At 41.5% G+C, this 20,339-nt stretch overlaps 1 protein-coding gene across 1 annotated transcript in view; it reads left to right on the plus strand.

The window, feature by feature from the left end:
- Positions 1-640: 640 nt before the first annotated feature.
- Positions 641-20,339, plus strand: part of galnt17 (polypeptide N-acetylgalactosaminyltransferase 17) — a 282,637-nt gene continuing 262,938 nt past the window's right edge. Inside the window, exon 1 of the mRNA XM_052035410.1 lies at positions 641-1,746. Coding sequence (XP_051891370.1) covers positions 1,512-1,746 — 235 coding nt within the window. The 5' untranslated portion in view covers positions 641-1,511. The remainder of the gene's footprint in view (positions 1,747-20,339) is intronic.

The raw sequence follows: 20,339 nt of genomic DNA on the forward strand, positions 1-20,339 counted from the left end.
CGGTCAGTCTAACTGTCATGGCAAAACATTGTTGGTTATGACAAGACCATGCTTCAAACATTTTGTCAGGAGGAAGTCTCTGTTAGATTCCATTGCCATTAGCCTTCCCTTCTGTTAAGGTGAGGTCCAGGAATTTCTCCCTGGTGTCCTGACCAATATCTGTCACACAACCAGGATGATTAGCACACATTTTCTGTTCATTGCTCCTTCTGAAACCTTGGCAAATTGATTCATGTTTCCTACATCACAACAGTTAGCACATTTGGAGTCTTCAAACGGCTGACAAACGCTTTGAGACCCATCGGTTGTGAAAAGACACCATACAATTGCAACCACAGCAGACGGTGCTGGAGACATTGACGACACGTTGATTTGAAACATTTACTGTTTCTCTTTCCACGGATGCTGTTTGAGCTGCTGAGTGTTTCCAATATTTTACCTTTTTGTTTCAAATTTTCAGAGTCTTAATATTTTACCTCTTTGTTTCAAATGTTCAAAGCCTGCAGGTTTTTGTTTTATTGCAAGTTTTATTCTGCCCTTGTGCATCCACTCCGGATTTTATTTCACAGCCCGTTCGGAATCCGTTCCGTCTATTACTCCATACCATCCCACCTCGCAGCAGAATCCGCTGGGCTGGAGACGGAGCTCCAAACCAGCTGCATCCATCCTTCCTTGTAGCACTGTCTCCACACTGTGGGTGACAGATCCGCTTTGCCTTCAAGGAGAGCACCATGACCTGCCCCCCTGCCTCTCCCTCCCTCACTCTCAGATCTGAGACCGCCGAGAGGAAGAAGCGCATTGGCACTCATCCTGGAACCAAGTCCTCACCCACCCGAGACTGATGTAGCCCAGAAGACACACATGCCGTGGATTTATTTTCAGGAAACTGAACGAGAGGGTATTTGAAAGTCGAGAGTGCCTCTGCTGCAGTACAGCCGGTATCTCGCCAGTTTCACCAGCCTGCGTAGGTCAAGTCCATTTCCTTCCACTTGTCATTTACAGTATCGATCAGGTCAACTTGGGAAATGTTCTAATTGGAAGCGGTCTAATATTTTTTCTGGCCGGTATTGCTGGGACATTAACTAATAGTAACCTGTGCAGTTCTTGATTCCTCACTTCGCTGTTACCGGATTGTCCTTTAAATGCACCAGGCGCCCTCTCAGTAGTTCAATCTCATTTTTTTTTATTTTGGTGGGCGGCAGTGTTAGACAAGACACGAGCCCGTGTTGTAATATTTACCACCTGTAAATCTGTGCATAAAGTCACTTGCAGCAATTCCAGTTCACCGACTGCGATCTTCTGGTGAGCGGACCCTGCTCTCAGGCGGATGGACAGGTTGCCAAGTTGGGAGCCCAATGTCTACGACAAGCCGTGAGATCTCTCAGCCCTGCGGTTCCTCGGGTTTAATCCTTCGTGCACCCTTCAAACTCTGAATTTTTGCCAACTGCCATCGACCCGATTGATTTCGCAGCAGATCACGGAGTTACTTCTCGTCCGCGCTCGGGGGATTGATGGCTTCCCTTCGCAGGGTGAAGGGGCTCCTGATTCTCAACCTTGTGGCCGTGGTGGGCTTCTTGCTCTTCCTGGCGAGGTGCAGGGCTCCCCTGAAGGGGTGGGAGTCGGTGCAGGCGGCGCAGAGCCGAGCCGAGTCCACCAACCTGACATACCGAGGCGCGCATCCTGTCCAACAGGCAGTGCTGAAGAGGTTGTCGCTTCTGGAGGACATCGTCTACCGCCAACTGAATGGTAAGGGACGCGACCGGCAAAACTGACACACTCCAGAGCGGCTCCTCCGTCACACATTCTACACCCTACACTTCAGTCCTTTTGCAAATTCGCAGACGCAGAAAGATGCCATCCTGAACTCAGGGATAGCACTCTTCTTAAGGTGTAGTTACTAATCCAAGGGAGAAGATTGCTGATTTCTTTGTAGGCAGTCCCTTGGCATGGTGGAAGGGTTGCTTCCACCCCAGTTTTGAGGAGTAGGAGATACGCGTGCGGGAATTCTTTTAACGTGGCTTTACAGTAACTACCACAGGAGCCAGATCTTGGACCATTGGCAAAGAGGTCCAAGGGCATTTGGGGACCAGATTCCAATTCCGAGGGATGTGTTCCCTTTCTGAGGAGATGTTAAACACCAGTTCCCTCTCGGGTAGATGCGAACAATCCCCAATGTCCTGGCCAAAATTTATCACTCACTCAAAAGGCTATATGGCCATGACCATGTTACTGTTTATGGGAACTTGATGTACTAGTTGTGGGTTGTGTTTTCTATTGCAATGATGCCTGCAGGCGAATAGGATTTCACTGGCTCCAAGGGGCCAGTGTTCTTCACTTGAAGTAAACCTAACCCATTGAAGCCGCAGTTTCCCTAAACGGCACGGGGGTGCACCAGGCTTTAAGTTTTTGGAAGGGTAGGCAAGCCTGACCTTAATCTGCTGAATCATGCTCAATCTGGACTCGTCTCCTTTGGCAGCACCTACTGGATGGGCCACACTGGAGGCCACCAATCTGTACCACTTCTCTGAGGTGGAACTTAAGAAGAAGATGCAGGAGTCGGCCATTTAGCCCGTACCTGCTCCACCATTCCATAAGACCATGCCTGATCTTTGAACTCAGGGACACTTTAGCAACCACATTATCCCTTTAGTCCCTTAATATCCAACAATGTATTGACCTCCCTCTTTAAGGTATTCAGCAACTGAACTTTTGGAGTCCATTTGACCAAACCATTCCACACACTCGCTACCTTCGGGGTGAAGAAATTTCTTTTCATCTCTGCACTGGATGGCTAGCCCATTATTTTGAGACTCTAAATCATGGTTCTAGACATTCCAGCTGGAGAAAACATCACTCCTCCATCTACCCTGTAAAGTCGTGTAAGATTTTTGCATGTTACAGTGAGATCACCTCTCATTCTTGTAAAATATGGATGGTATAGATTCAGTTTGCTTGAAGGCTCCTCACAGGACAACTGCTCCATCCCAGGTATCATTATGATAAACCTTTTTTGCATTCTCTCCATTCTAAGTATATTCTTCCTGAGGTAGGGAGACTAGACTTGTATACAATATTCCAGATCCAATCTCCTTTGGGCCCTATGCAATTGCTTCAGGATGTCTCATATCCTCTTGCAATTAAGGTCTTTAGTGCCTTCCATGAAGACAGACAAAAAATATCTGTTTCCTTTCGCTGCTAGTTTCTTATTCCACTATATAATTTTTCCTGACTCAGTGTATGTTGGACGAAACTAATTTTTACCTTTTCTACGTCTATTTCAGTTCACTTTTATGTTTCTTGCTAGATTATTCTTGTATTTTACTTTCCCTTTATTAATGTCTTGGTCATCCTTTCCTGAATACTGACATTTTCACATTCCATAGGCTTACTGCTCCTTTTGGCAACATTATAAGCCTTTTCTTCAACTTTCTTGAAAGCCTTGGCTATACCACTTTCCTTGTTGGGTTTTTGTGCTTTAAGGAGATAATGTTTTTATGTTTACTATGTATGAATTATTTAAATGTTAGGCTTTGTTCATTTACTATAATAACCTTTTAATAATATTTCCCAATTTATCATAGCCAAACCCCATGGTTTATACCTTTGTAATCTGCATTATTTAAATTTAGAACCCTTGTTTCAGATTGAGCTAAATTACCTTGTCTTTATATAAAATTGTATCATATTATGATCACTCTTCCCCACACTATCAGTTTATTAATTAACTCTTTCTGATAGCATAACACAAGATATAAAATAACTTGTTGGTTCTTCAACACACCAATTTCGAAAGGCATCTCTTATGCACTCCATAAATTTATCCTCAACATTGTGATTACTAATTTGATTTTCACAGTCTATATGCAGATTAAGGTTCTACATGATTATTGTACTATCTCTGTTACGTGTGCCTCTAATTTCCTGAGTTATACTATGCTCTATGTTAGCACTACCATCTGGGAGCCTATAGATAACTCCCACCATTGTTTTCTGTCTCTTGCTGTTTCCTGGCACCACCCAAACTGATTCTGCTTCTTAATTTTCCAAATTCTGCTCCTTCCTCCTTTCTGCTTTTTTCTCATCCTTTCTTATTTTGGCCACCCTTCCTACTTGTTTGTATTGCCTATCTATTCTAAAAATAAGTATCCCAATCTTGGTCTCTTTGTAAATACAACCCTTTAATAGTTATTTGATCAGTCATACATCTGTTTATGTTATTAATTCATCTATCTTGCTAAGACTGCTGCATGCATTCAGATAAAGTGCCTTCAATGTTGCCTTTTTATCATTTTCCCTGTTCTGACTCTAATTGGTGTCATGGTTCCAAGTTCTGGTTCTCGATTCTGCCCTTTATCCCCATTGATGGTGCCTTGTTGTGCAGCACAAGGTTTCCATGCACTACGATTTGCCTAATGACACACACCTGAGTTCCATCAGGAGACTAGTATAAGAACCCTGGTTTCACAAACGCTGGTTGCCAGATTATTGGTCTATCTCTGGGTATACTTCGTCTCCTGGCTGCTTCGAGCTGTTAACTCTAGAGCAGTCCTGGTTTCGCAGTTTCTCCTAGAAAACCCTGTTTCCGTGTCGGGACTCCATCTCAGAGTCCCGAGGCAAGGTTCCTTCTGTTCACCGTTTTGTATTTGGCACAGAGGAAGCATCCTGACTCCAGTCTCGTTCCAGTGTTTCGCATTTGGGTTCCCCGCGATCTTGCTCCTCGTGTGACATTGTGACAATTGGAGACAAATTCTAAGAGTCATCGATCTGTACAACGCAGAAACAGTCCCTTTGGCCCAACTCATCCACTCCAACCGTAATGCCTATTGACACTAATCCCATTTGCCTGCATTAGGCCCATATTTCCTCTGCTCCTTTTCCATCCAGGTACCTTTCTGTGTTATGTTTATTTGCTCTGTCCCTTCCTGACACACTTTGTCTATCATTACCCATTTTGTTACCCTGTATAATTGTTTTGTCTTCTCTCTTTAACTTTCCAGCTTTCCTTTCACCCCCCCCCCCCCACCCCCCCAACTCATGGGTCACCAGGCCTTGGGTGGCAGAACCTGCTGCCAAAAACAGTGACAATATCTTTGGCAGCAGCAAGACATTCAGAGGCATTAAAGAATAGTTTAGGTCAATTTTAAATAATTTAAACAAATAAAAGTTACTTCAAGTAACTAAAAATAAAAATGAATAAATCTAGTTAAATATACATTGAACTACAAAAATTGTATAATGAAATGAGGAAAAATAAAGAAAAGCAGCAGACCCCAAAGGCCCGTTAACTGCTAGGTTTTTCAATACCTTTTTTTCATTGAATAATCTCCTTGGGCAACAAACAATCTGCTGGAGGAACTCAGAGGGTCGAGCAGCATCTGTGGCGGATCTGTGGTAGCATATTTCCTCCCACAGATGCTGCTTGAGTTCCCCCAGAAGATTGTTTGTTCCTCCAGATTCCAGCAGGTGCTGTCTCTTCTTCTTGGGCACTCTCTCGGGATCAAGGATAACTTGCCTCCACTCTGGTCCTGTGGCTTCTGAGGTGGCTAATGAGCCAATGTGGGAAGTGCTGACTCTTCCACAGATTGGGGAGAAGGTAGTTGATGGGGAGGATGAGTGGGTAGCTTGGGAAGTGGCGCTATCCCTCCGCTACTTACACAAGGTTTCTGTGTGATCCTGATGCATGGCTTCATTGCTCTCAATATCATTGTGAAAGGGCCAGAGGTTCCCAGGAATCAGCAGGAATTTGAACTTGAAAAAGGCCTTGAACATATCCTTGAATTTTTATCTCTATCTGCTGTGATCTCCTCCAATGATAGACCTTGTAATAGAGTGTCTGCTTTGGAAGTTTGGTTTTGGGCCTGCGAACGATGTGTCCAGCCCAACAGAGGTGATCGAAAATCCGTAGGATCTTAATGCAGGGGATTCTGGCCTGGAATTTGGTTTGCTTATCCTTCCATTGAATCTGGAGTATTTTGCAGAGGCAGTATTAGTGGTATTTTTCCTGTGCTTTGAGAGGCCTGCTGTAGGTTGTGCAGATCTCAGAAACGTACAGGAGGGAAGGGATCACTGCTGCCTGATAGACATGAGTTTCATGCCAGATTTGAGGTCTTGATCTTTAAATGCCATTTTCCTCAATTGATCAAAGCCTGAACTGGTACATTGCAACTGGTGGTGAATTTCACTATCAAGTCTGCCTTCGCTGACAGCTGGTTCCTAAGATATAGGAAGTGGTCCATGGTTCCCAGGATTTCATAGTGAACCTTTCTCCTGCTCTGCACTTAGAGCCCTTGCCTTATTCTTTAGGTCACATTAAGCTGATCACAGTAAGTACCAGTGTAAAATTGGAAGTTGAATGTTGGCAATTTTTTTTTAAAGAGATGCTAAATTCTGAGGTCGTGAATAATTGAGAGAGGCAGGATGGATAAGAGAAATGGAAGAGAACTCTAAGATGCTTTCAGTGGTTTAGTGATCTAGGACATATTTAATAATATCATGTAGAGTCTGTTGGTAATTCAGAGCCATTTTATAATAGAAGTAACTTAAGTATGTAATATTTTGATTATAATTATGGAGATAATCCAGCAAGAAGGGATTTTTTAAATATTTATTTGCTTAAAGCTGAAGACATCACTGGCATTTATTGTCCATCCTTAATTGCCTCTTAACTGAGGAGGGAGTTAAGAGTAAACCACTTTGGTGGGTCTGAGGTCACACGTGAGCCAGTCCAGGCAAGGACAGCAGATTTTCTTCCCTGATGGTCAGTATTTAATCAGATGTGTTTATTGAAAACTCCAGTAACTTTGTTGTTACAATTACTGAGACTAACCTTTATTTTAAATACCAGATTTATTTAATTGCTTGTATTTAAATTCCCCAGCTGCCATGGTGGGATTGAGACATGTTCAGCGCTTAAAAACTGTATTCAGATAACCTGAAGGAAGCAACTTTGAATTAAGTGGAGTGGACAGTATCACCTCCAACAAAATAAAAGTGTTTATAAAACACTTGCAGTACATTCCCATGGGAAAATTACTCTGTGCAACATCACCAGGGAGTGACTGGTATTGTTTTAATAACAGCAGTTGTTCTGTGCCTAAAGAAATGACATTGGTATCATATCACTGCTGTTCACTTGGAAGGGATTTGTAACACAGTGCACTTGAATTCTTGAGTTATACTGTTAGTTTTTCCTTAGAGTTGTGAGCCTCGACACTTCTGAGAGTGCTATTACTAAGAAAATTGTCAGATTGTGTTATTCGACATCTTACCTTCAGATGAGATATTAACCTGAAAGCCTAATAACTGGAGGTCCCTCCTGACAGGTAGATGCAAAAGATCCCACAGCATTATTCCAAAAAAAGCAGGGTAATTATCCTTGTGGCCTGATCAAATATTATCCCTCAGCAAAACTGGTTGGTTATTTTGTTTGTGGAGAATCATCTCAAACTTAGACTTCATCATTTAAGGTTCACAAAGCACAAACCATGCTTAGCTGCTTCATTAATGCCCTTTGTCCCATCATGAAACAAGGAGGACTATTCACTGATGATTTTTCAGTGATCAGCTCCTTTCTAGTCCACAGATCATTAACTTTGCAGCATATCTGTACAACATTCCGGCCAGGGTTAGTAGGTGGCAGGTAACATTGTGCTGTACCTGTGCCAGGCAGTGACCAAAAGAGAGCCTAAGCATCTTTCCTTGAAACTCATTGATGTCACTATTGGTGAATCACCCATCATCAACATTCTGGGGACCATCTTCACCCTCTCCACCCCTCTCCTGGCTCTATCTTCCTCTTTTTTTTGTCTGCTTCCATCCCTCTCCCTTCCCTACCTGGCTCACTGGCTCAACCATCATTCAATACTCCCTCCCACACGCACCCCCCACCCCCCACCCAGTCCACCAATCACCTCTAGTCTCTGTCTCATCACTGCTCCTCTCCTCTCTATACCAGTTCTTTCTCCTTTCCACTCTCAGTTGTGATGCAGGATTTGGACCAGAAACAACAATTCCTCTCCCTCGATAAATGCTGCTTGACCTGCTGAACTCCTCCAGCAGATTGTTTGTTGATTAACACTTTGGGGACCATCATTAGTTAGAAGCTCAACTTGACCAGCCATACAACTGCAATGATCATTACAATCAGAGACTGAATATTCTGCAACAAGTAGTTCAATGTCTGACTCCCAAAACTCCATTCTATATGGGGCTGTTGGTAACCCACAATGTATAAGTCAGAACTGGAGTAGTGTACCATTCATTTGTCTAGCTGGGTACAGCTGAAACAACATTCAAGAGCTTAACATCATCCAGGCCAAATGCACTGCAACAACTCACTGAGACTTCTCCAGAAGCACCTCCTAAATCTATGACCCTGACTATCTACAACTACAAGAGCATCAGGTGCACTGGCATAGAAGCAAGTCACACACCATTGTGTCTGTCAGATTTTGCGATTTCTTCAGCACTGCCACATCAAAATCCTCTAGCATCAAGCTTGACACCATTTTGCATGTACCTTCAAGGACCGGCTGCAGTGATTTGAAAAATCCACAAACACCTTCTGAAGAACAACTGCAGACATTGCCCATTTTAACAATCACCATTTTCCCCCAATACTGCATGAACTGGGATCATTTTCAGATTTTAAATTAACATTTGGAACTATGGTAATCTAAATTTGCAGTCAAATATTCTATCTGTGAGTTCACCTTGAATTTATATTCAGAATATTCCAATTATTATATTCAAATCTAAAACCTGATACAAATAAAAAAATGTTCTGCACTTATCTGAATGGATGCATCGATTTTGTTCAGATTCAATTAGCGAATGGACCAGAAAATAGGCAGTGGTATACAGCTTTGCAAATTCAGCAGTCTATTTTCAAGTTAATATAAATCAGATCCAAGCGTAACAATTCCTAGTAAATAAAGTTCATGTTTTATGTATCAAGACTCAGGAGTATGGTGTCAAAATTGCAAGTTAACATCAAAAACAATGACCTAGACTTATTTGAGAAAAGGCATCAGTTGTATTTGGAGGCATTCAGAAATATTTGTAATTTTTGAAAGATTCAAAAGACGTTGTCAACGTGACTTCAGCAACGCCTTTGACAAAGTCCTGCATGGTAGACTGGTCCAGAAGTTTAGATCACATGGGATCCAGGGTGAGCTACCCAATTGGATACAAAGTGGGTTTGGTGGAAGGAGTTAGAGGGTGGTATGGGGGGTTGTTTTTCAGATTGGAGGCTTGTGACCAGTGGTGTGCCGGAGGGATTGATGCTGAGGCCTCTGTTGTTTGTCATGATTATTAATGGTTTGGATGAGGATGTAGGTGGCATGATTAGTAAATTTGTGGTTGACACCAAAATTGGTGGTGTGGTGGACAACTGCACTGACTCCAGGAGCTATCAAAGACACATTCTTAGAGCTTGCTAAACTGGGAATTTAAATTACAACAGGATCTCTGGGAAAGTGGACAGAGGAATGACAGATGGAACTTAACTCAGATAAGTGCAAGGTGATGCATTTTGAGAAGTTAAACCAGGGCAGGACATACACAGTGAATGACAGGGCTCAGGGATGTCATAGAACAGAGAGACCTTGGGGTACAGGTACACAGTTCCCTGAAAATGGGGACACAGTTAGACAGGGTGGTGAAGAAGACATATGGCACGTTTTCCTTCATCAGTTGGGGCACTGAGAGCAAGAGTTAGGACATCATGTTACAGCTGTACAAGACATTGGTGAGACAGCGCTTGAAGTATTGTGTGCGGTTCCAGCACCATACTATTGGAAGGAAGAATAAGCTAGAGTGGACACAGAAAAGATTCACAAAGATGTTGCTGGACTGGCGGGCTTGAGTTAAGAAGAGACTGGGTAGGTTGGGGCTATTTTCCTTGGAGCCCAGGAGGCTGAGGAGAGACCTTATAGAGGTTTATAGATAAGGTGGATGGTCACAGTCTTTTTCTCAGGGTTGGGAGTCTAAAACTAGAGAGCACAGGTTTAAGGTGAGGGGGAAAGATTTAAAGGGACCAGAGGGGCAAGTTCTTCACACAGAGGGTGGTGATAAATGGAACGAGCTGATAGTGGGAGTGGTAGAGGCTGGGTACATTACAATGACTAAAAGACATTTGGATATGTTCATGGATCGGAAAAATTTAGAGATATGGGCCAAACATTGGCAAATGGGATAAACTTCGGCAAACACCTCGGTCAGCATGAACGACTTGGGCCGAAGAGCCTCTTTCCATTCTGTATGGCTCTGTGACTTGATTTGATAGCTGACTCAGCCAGGGAGCTTGGTTTAGCCAGCTGCCAAAGTTTTTTTTCAGCAAGACTTGTTCTGACTCCGCAGTGTGACAGTATATATGCCTGAAAAACCCTGTGCATCTCCACTGAGGGTCAGGTCAGGTCATCTTCAGGATGGGAACTGCTGTTGGGAAATCCTTGCAGGACCAATGAAAGGTTAATGGGTGGTGGGGGGGGGGGGGTGAGAGGAGAGTGTGAGCTTACTATTGCTGTCTGAAAATCCTAACCCATGCTTCCCCTCATTTGATGCCCAAACACAGGGACAGATGTTGCTGTAGAAGTAAGAGAGAGACTAACAGAGCTCACAGTGATTGAAGTTTAAATTCAGCAGCCGCGTGTGCACTGTTGCATCAGAAATTGTCAATGTTTTGACTCAGTTACCTCACTCCACCAGCAGTGAAACTGTGGGCCATTGCATCTGCTGGGTGACTCTGGAACAGAGTCATTTTGCTTAGGATCTGTCTGGGATTTGATCCCTGTAGATTGGGTGCCTAGATCAGGAAAATTAGTTAGGACTTTGCTATCCTACATGGTGCTATTGGTATACTTACTTGTCTTGCCTCCTTCCTGCCTTCCTCATCAAGCCCTTCCTCTCAGTTCCCTCATCCTCACTCCCACTTTCTCTTCCATCCCCACCCTTCCTTATGTTCCCTCCCTCCCACCAACTCTTCCATCACTTTCACTCCTTTCCCTTTCCTCCTGCTCCTTTCCCTTTCCATTGTTTCCTTCTCTCTTCCCTCTCTCTCTTCATCCCTATTTGACCCTTCCTCCCACTTTTGTCTCTCTCCCTCCCTTCCTCTTACTCTCATTCCTTTTCACACCCCCCATCTATCTCCCTCCCTCCCATCCCGTTCTCCCTCAACCTCTTTTTGTCCTTACATTTCCCCCTCCTCCTTCCCTCTGCCTCCCACCTCTGCTGCTGCCTTGGACAGTTGCTTCAACTGCACTGACCCCAGCAGCTATCAAAGACACATTCTTAGAGCTTGCTAAACTGGGAATTTGTTGGGATGGATTTGAGATTTGCCAAGCAGGTTTCTTCAATGCTTTTCTGTCCCTGTTGGGAGAATCGTTCCTGGTATATTCCTGTTTATTTTCAATTCTCCCCAGTGACTGCAAAATCCAGTAATTGTTTCTTTCTTGGCCCAGGAATTAGGCTCAGTAGGTTATTTGCCTGGGCCAGGAAATAATAAGGAATCTGCAGCAACCTCAAATGGGACAGTGTATTTCCTAATGTAATAAGGGAGGTCTCTTACAAAAAGGGATCGTTGGGAACCTTACATACAAATCCTTTGGTAATAAAAACAACTTTAACATGTGAGGCTCCCCATTCCTTCAGATTTTACTTCATGTGGGAGAATTTACTGGGGGAGAAACCCTTTCTGTCCATTTTCTCTCTGTCTGTTCCTCCATTTTGTTTTGCTTCTTTTTATTTTGCTTTTAGTGCCTGGCTTCATATTGAATTTAGTATCCTAATTGATACTTCCTCATTCAGTCTTTGCTGTGGTCATTGCAGAACATTCAAAGTGATTGGTTTAGGAGCTAAATAGTTGTTTTCCCTGTTCACTCAAGACCCTGTAAAAAGGGACCAATACCAAATTGTTTATAAGTTTCAGTCCAAAATCCCATGGCAAGTCTGTGGAAAATTACAAATGTAACAAATGGCACCATTCGTTCTCAAGATCAAGCCCACTGATTATAATGTTGGCGTACTCATGAGCTTTACAAAAAAAGGTGAATCTCTATTTGAAGTTCTATGTACTCCTGTTGGAAACAGTCCAACCCTTTTGGAGCTTTTACATTTAACAGGTTAAAAAGCTTTATTTTAGATAAGCCCCCTACGGTAAGAACAAGTAATAATTATTTCAGTCTTTTTGTTTTCTGCATGTATTTGGCCCCCACCTTTGCATAATTAACAAGCTCCCACAACATCACTAATGCCACTGCTGGCTGATGCAAGTAAAAAAAAACTAAGGCCAAACTATCAGAGCATCTTCTTTTGATATTCCTTTCTTTTATTGGGAGAGACTTGGATTCTGTTCAGTGTCTCCCTTTTTTTCCAGGGCACCTGCAAGTCAGCAGAGTGGTTGTATTGAATCTGTGTCCCACTGCTTAGCCGTATTGTGTATTGGAGCTTGAAGTTGCACCATTGTCTTGCACCCACGGTCATGAAACACTTCCTTTATTCTTATTTTGAAGTGCTTGATTTTCTTTGGTAGATCAATGTTTTCTGCAGTCCTTATTATTTATATGACCAGCAGCATTCTGTTCCAGCATTTTAGAAACACCAACTTATTTCTGTAGAACTGTTGCTGATTTGTTAACTTATTTTGGCAAATATTTAATGTTTACAGAATAAGCTATCAAGTTACTCAATGTTATTTTGAAAGTCTACAGTTTTGAAACATGGAGGAAAGATTGGCTATGCAAACATAATGAGCACCTGTTGAAAGTTTAAAAGAAAAATGTAGAAATTTGAACGAAACACTGAATCTGAGGAAGTCAAATTGTCCAGTGCCCACCATGATAAAGAGAAAGATTTGATAATGCTGCCTAAAAGTGTTCAAATTTGTTTCATAGATTGAAAGTTAAACATTTAGGGGTTTGGAGATTATGCAGTGTGCTTACTTATGGAATCAATCAGGTCGCAATTAGAAGCCAATTGGATTGCACAAAACAGACTAATTTCCTGAGAGGAGTCTGAGATTGATTACTCCTATTAATGCCCAAGTAGTAAAACCTGGAATTACATTGATTGCAATAGTCTGTATGGGAGTACTATCTAGCAATTGATTATGTTTTTTTAATCACATTGGTTATTAAGAAGCATTTTGTGTTTTGTAAATAGAAACATAAACTCGGTAGGGGATACTAAATGATACAGTTGTTCAAAACACATGGTTTAACTCATTTAAAACCAGTTCATTTCATAAATGATCTTACATTTTATCTATTCACAAGATTTTGTTGAACTCTCTTAATCTAACAACATACTGTTATCCGTGTTTTCATCAGTTTTGTAGGATGCTCAGTAACACACTGTTGTAGTATGCGAGCTTTAGTTCAGGCCCTGGTAGCACTGTACGCTTTCAACTTTGATTATCGTATGATGAGTTGTGGGTCTCACTAGAGGATCCTGAGCATTGGACAAGAGGGGAAAATAAGAGGGCCAGTTAAATTCCAAGGAGTAGCTCAGGAACAGGACAAGATCTGTGAGAGGAAGATTGCTCATCCTCTTGAACTTGGATTTTCAGATGGGTATTTAACATGAAAACAATTCAGATACTTAAATGCTGCAATTCACGTGTACGTTTGTGACTTTGAACCTGGAAATTCCTGATTTATTAGCTTCTGCACACAGCTTAATGTTTTAAACCTAATCAATCAAACGGAGCTAATGAACATCTAATTTACAAAGCTCCAGAGAGACCATGATCATTTACAACGCCCAATCCCTGCCTTAGGAGTCCGTAGAATTTGAAGGAATAATTATGGAATTTCTTTCCTTAGTACTCAGATGTTACGGGATTTTAATTAGCTTTAAGTAACCATATTTAAAATAAACCCAAAGTGTTATCATTGGACTAAATTCAGGTTCTTGGTCCTTCTGCGGTCCTTCCAGCACCACCCTCTCTAAGTTACTGGAGACAGAGAAAAGTTGTGTCTTGAATGGTAGGGAAGTATACGGGGGGACACCTGTAGATAGGGAACCAAAATTGTATATAATGCTCCATGTTTGGGCCCACATGGAGTAAGATATCTTTATTCATGCACTCAAGTCATTTTCCAATAAAGGCCAATGTACCATTTACTTTTCTTCTTGCCTGCTGCACTTGCATGTTATCCTTCAATGACATGTACAAAGACACGGAGGTCTCTTTGAACATCAATATTTCCAAATTTCTCACCATCTCAACAAACAGCTATTTAAAAAAAATTCCAGCAGCCGTATAATTTTGTAGATGTTAACTGAAGGTAGTGTGCCTTGTCACACCTGTCTGTTCTGTGATAATTCTGATTACCTTTGGACAACCCTGAATATGCCTGCATTTTTATTTGGCAGGTTTCTGGCCCATGTCCTGTCTTCAAGCATATGCTACCAATTGTTTTCCAGGATGTGTACCAGATAGCCTAAACAAACTACTGGAACAATGCGTGTACGTGTAAAATCACTGGTACAGCATTGCAGCACAGTTGATTTACTCCATGTTATGAATTTGGTTTTGATAAAATCTTGATTGGCCTACACATCACAATAAATAATTATCCAGATCTTTGCGTTCCTTATCTTTCGCAAAGAAACTGAAATAGCTTTGATAATTTGGATAATAAGCAGAGGCCCATTCCAGCCTTGTATCACACATTTCCAACACAGTTTTGTTTTGCCCCTCTCCAGTTCTGGTACAGTATGTCAGTGTCCATTTATCTCGACCTCCTCCAGACAAATGTTTACTGCCCTCTTTCAGGCAGCACAACCAGTTTGTTACATTTATAGCTTTTCTCTGATCTTATAGGTAGACGATCATTGACCTGAGAAGTTAACTCTCCACAGATGCTGCCTCATTTGCTGACTGTTCGCCTCTTTCTGCTAAAAATAATTTACGATTACTAGACAATAAGTCATCTTACATTTTGAGCAGATTTCACAGAGGATAGGTTTCTTAGGGTATACGGAAATTGGGATGATTTCTGATGTCACTCTTCACCACAAATGATTTAGAATCAATTGATAATGGTTACAAAATGGCAAAAGATGCCTTAATAGCTGACTTCCATGGAATGAGAACTGCCTTGCATGGGATAAAAGCGAAATTTGATTTTGAGAGACAAGAAAGAAGAAAATTATATAGTCAATGAACTGTTCTGCTATCCTTTGCTTTTTATGTGCATGACAGAGGCAATATTTCCATAGCAGTCAACCATTCACAGCCTTTTTGTAGCATTTTAAAATATTTTAAAGGAAATTAATACCATTAGTTGCCTCTTGAGAAAGCAGGGTGCTTATCTGAACTCCCCAACTTCACTAGTATTGCAGAAAGAGTTCTCAAAACAATTGGATCTCAACACTCAGGCCACAGACTATTTGTAACCCGATCACCACTCTGCTGCAGCCAAGTGATAACAAATATAGTGCAATATTTAAATGGATGCAAGGGAAGTAACTTGTGTGGGTGGGGCCCACAGAGCTGCAGGAATGGTCCATCATGGCAAATAGGCTGAGAATTACTGCTCTAAACTGACTCCAATGAAAACTCACGTTAACAATTTTAACCTTGCATAGCAATTAATTTACTTGAGATTTAGTAGTGTCCTTTGATAGATTCTAGTCTGCAAAGATTGTGGTTGTCCAGTTGCTGTTTTTAAGCCAACAATCAAATTGGTCTGTCATCTATATGTTTATTATAAGCTTGATATGTTGGCATGCGTTTCCAGTTAAATGAATAAAATCAGAAGATGCCAGAGAGACTCAGCCGGAGAAGATGAAATGTTTCATCTGTTGTGACAAAAGACCTAATTTTGATTGTTAATTTGTTTGCTCAGTCCACAGATGCTGACTGATGTGCTTCATGTTGTCCAGCAATTTCCATTTTAATCTATTTCTAAAATTTATTCCATTGACTTGATTTATTGGAGCCAAGTCTTAGGAATGAGTTTCGGGTGCATTTCTACATTGAGAGGGATTAGAAATTTGGAACTTCCTGTGCGTACAGAAATTGATGCATGGTCAGTTGTTACTTTTATCACTAATTTTTTGGGGATGTGGATGCTAACAGCAAGGCCAGCATTTATTGCCCTAACCTAATTACCCTTGAGAAGGTGGTGGTTCACTGCTGCAGACTTTGTGATTCTAGGGGGTAGCCCGAATGATGTTTTAATTCATCTTCTCCTATTTACACCTCCTTCAGACAGATCAGCTATGATTCACAAGCCTTCACCAACATCTTCCTGTCAGCACCCCCAACACCTGTCATTCAGTCTCTCTAGGTATCCTTTTTGACACAGGCATTCACCTTGGTTTCCCTAACTCTCCCCCTTATCTGTAACTTAAAATATGTTTGATTTCTAACTTTTATTGTTCTGATGAAAGGTCATTAACCTGAAATATTAACTGTTTCTCTCTCCTTAGATGTTGCCTGACCTGTGAAGTATTTCCAACATTTTGTATTTTATTTTTGATCTGATCCATTTGTTGTGGGATTGCTTGTTGCCTGTCGGATGCTGTTTTTGCTGCTGAGCATGCCTGTCATCCTGTGTTGCTTCTGACTAGGTTGGCACTTTATTTTAGTTATACCCTTGTGCAATGCTCTTTGAACGAGGGCTGACCCCCTGCTTGATTGCAATGGCAAATTGACTAATATGCTGGCACATTTTGCAAAGCTTAATGCATTAAATATTTTGCTTCAAATGCAACTATCTGCAGAAACTTGTAATTGATTACAGCAATAGTTAGCTGCTGAAAGTTAGCCAGATTGTTTCAAATCTACCCAGTGTTAATTGGATGTAAAATTGATAGTTATTTGGAATGGTGTTTCTTTAGACATTACAGATGGATATCAAAATGATATCTGATACCTTTGGCCACATTCTGTACTGAACCATATTTGATGCTACCTTTATCAAAGACAAACATATGTCACTTTTATGTCTGAAGCACTTGCACTGGGCTGTGAGGTTAATTCAACCTGGTTGAACTCATTTTGGCTGAAATATTTTTGTCCATTGCTGGAGGCAATAACAGTGGTGCAGAGCTGGGATCTAGTCAGACAGTGTTGCCACTTAACCAATAAGATTAGGGCATTGTGAAATGAAAGGAGAAAGGACTGAGGACGAGAATGAATTAGAGTGTGCAAATTCATCAAAAAAGCAGACACAGACTAGGGGAAAGAAAAGATATTTCAATAGAAAAAGAATTAAGACATAAATCAAAGTAAGGAAACAGGACAAGTGTAAATATTGACATTTAACGATCTCATGAAGCAATTCATAACCCAAAGGAACAGGCAATGCACTTTTAATTATTTACTTTCTGGGCTAAAAGATTGATTGGTAACCATTCATAATTATCACACTATTTTATATATATGTTTAATATTAAGTGACTAGTTTAAAGGACAACTAATATGCAAGTGCTCAGAAACTTGAGAGTTTAAGCAGAGATTCCCTTTTCCTGATGACAGGGGTAAAGCCACCCAGCATGTTAGGAGGCTATCCCTTTCTATTGCAATCTGATTATTAACAGCCATGTCCATTCTTTAGATATTTTAAACCCATTTTAAGTTTATACCTTTGTGCTTCTGTTTTCTGGGAAAAAACATATTTAGAAGAGGAAGAGGAAGGTATTAAGAAAGGAAGGGAAAAGAATGCCTTTCAGAAAAATAATCATCAGTTAAACTGCATAATTCTTGCTGCAGTTCAATCCTTTAAAAGGCCATTCACCAATCATGATGCTAAAAACAATACTGCTGCCCAAATTATTCCTGAAGCACCTTTTCAAGTGGTTGTTCATCATTTTCTGTGTATTAACTAATTTCAGAAAGAGTACAGCATAAGACAGATTTGATCTTTAAGCAATAATAGATGGAAATCCTGAATGTTCAGTTTAGTTCCTGATGTTCATTCAGTTAATGAACAAATAAGAGGAGATTTTTGCTGTTGGCCCAAAGTCATGAGTGCCTGCTTAAGACATAGTTATTTTTCCCTTAGCATCCTGGGATAGATCGTCTAGGAATTTCAGTGTCAGTCCTCAATTAACATTGACAGCTGACCTCTCTTCTCCCTATTGAATATTTCTCGTTGGCATTCACCAGGGAGAAGGACATGGAGGCTAGAGAGTTAAGGGAGGGGTACACTGATATTCTAGAGCAAATCTACATCAGGAAGGAGAAAATGTTAGAAGTACTGAAGCACATTAAGGTTGATAAGTCCCCAGGGCCAGATGGGATCTATCCCTGGATGCTAAGGGAAGAAAGGGAAGCTCTGATGGAGATTTTTACATTTTTTTAACACACAAGTGAGGTAGCAGAAGACTGGAGGATAGCTAATGTTGATCCCTTATTCGCAAAGAGCAATAGGGATTAGCCTGGGATCCATAGATAAGGAAGTTTTTGGAAAGATTCTGAGGGAAGGGATTTTTGCTCACTTGAAAGGCAGGAACTGATTAATTTCTGTGTTAAGAAGATCATGTCTCACAAATTTGATTGAGTTTTTTGAGGAAGTAACCAAGGAAATAGAGTATAAGATTATAAGTATAGTATAAGTTGAGTATAAGAGTAAGGAAGTCATGCTGCAGCTAGATAAAACTTCAGTCAGACCACATTTGGAGTATTGTGTGCGGTTCTGGTTGCCCCATTATAAGAAGGATATGGAGACTGGGGATAGGGTGTGGAAGAGGTTTGCCTGGATTAGAGGGTATGAGCTATAAGGAAGGTTGGATAAACTTGGATTGTTCTCCCTAGAGCATTGGAGACTGAGGAGAGACATGATAGAGGTATTTAAAATTCTGAGAGGCTTAGATAGGGTAGACAGTCAGAATCTTTTCTCCAGGGTCGAAATGTCAAACACCAGAGGACATGCTTTTAAGGTTGGGGGGTGGGGGAGTTCAAAGACGACATGAGGGGCAAGTTTTTTTATGCAGAGAGTGGTAGGTGCCTGGAATGGGTTATCAGGGGTAGTAGTGGAAGCAGGCAGTTTGGTGGAGTTTAAGAGGCTTGTGAATGTGAGGGGAATGGAGGAATATGGATGATACACAGAAGGAGGACATTTAGTATAAATTGGCACCAAGATTGGCACAACATTGTGGGCCAAATGGTCTGTCCAGTGCTGGACTGTTCTATGTTCTAGAAATTAAAGAAGGCAGGGTGGTAGGTGTTGTCAGTCTGGACTTCAGTAAGACTTTTGTCACAGTGTCACATGAAAGGCTGATCCAGAAGGTTAAGGCATGAGGGATCCATGGTGTGTGGGTGAACGGGATCAAAAATTGGCTGGATGATAGGAGGCAGAGGGTAGTGGTGAAAGGATGTTTTTCTGACTGGAAATATTTAACAAGTGGTGTACCACAGTGATCAGTGCTGGAACCTTTGTTGTTTGTAATATATGTACATTTAAATGACTTGGATAAGAATGCAAGGGGTATGATTAGCAAGTTTGCAGACAACATGAAAATTGATGGAGTCATAGACGGTGAAGAAGCTTGTTTAAAGATACTGTCGGACATAGATCAGCTGGGAAGTTGAGTGGAGTGGTGGCAGATGGAACTTAATCTAGACAAGTGTGAGACAAGAGAAACAAAGGACTGCAGATGCTGGAATCTAGATGAAAAACACAATGATGCTGGAGGAACTCAGCAGGCCAGGCAGCATCCGTGGAGAAAAGTAAGCAGTCAAAGTTTTGGGTCAGGACCCTTCTTCAGGACTGAAGATAGGAAAAGGGGAAGCCCAATATATAGGACGGAAAAGCAGAACAATGCACTTTGGGAGGTCAAACTCTGTTGGGACATAGAGAGTAAATGGCAAGGACCTTAGGAGTGTTGATCTACAGAGAGACCTTGGAATGCAAGTCCATAGCTCCCTGAAAGTGGTGACGCAGGTGGACAGGGTAGTGAAAAAGACATTTAGTATGCTTGCTTTCATTGGCCGAGGTTTTGAGTATATGAGTTGGGACATCGTGTTGCAGTTGTGCATAACACTGCACTTAGAGTATTGTGTACAGTTCTGGTCGGTGCACTACAGGAGGGATGTGGTAGCAATAGAGAGAATGCAGAAGAGATTTATCAGGATGTTGACTAGAATGTAGGGCTGTAGTTATATGATTGGATAGGCTGGGTTTATTCTCAATGGAAAATAGGAGGCTGAGGAATGACTGAGGAATTATGAGGGGCGTAGATAGGATATATAGTCAGAATTTTTTTCCCAGGGCAGGGGAGTCTAAAACCTCATGGCACACATTTAAGGTGAGAGGGGAAAATTTTAAAGGAGATCTGAGGGGCAAGTTTCTTACACAGAAGGTGAATATTTGGAATGAGCTGCCAGC

The sequence above is a fragment of the Pristis pectinata genome, chromosome 21, assembly GCF_009764475.1.
Source record: "Pristis pectinata isolate sPriPec2 chromosome 21, sPriPec2.1.pri, whole genome shotgun sequence".
Classification (NCBI taxonomy): domain Eukaryota; kingdom Metazoa; phylum Chordata; class Chondrichthyes; order Rhinopristiformes; family Pristidae; genus Pristis; species Pristis pectinata.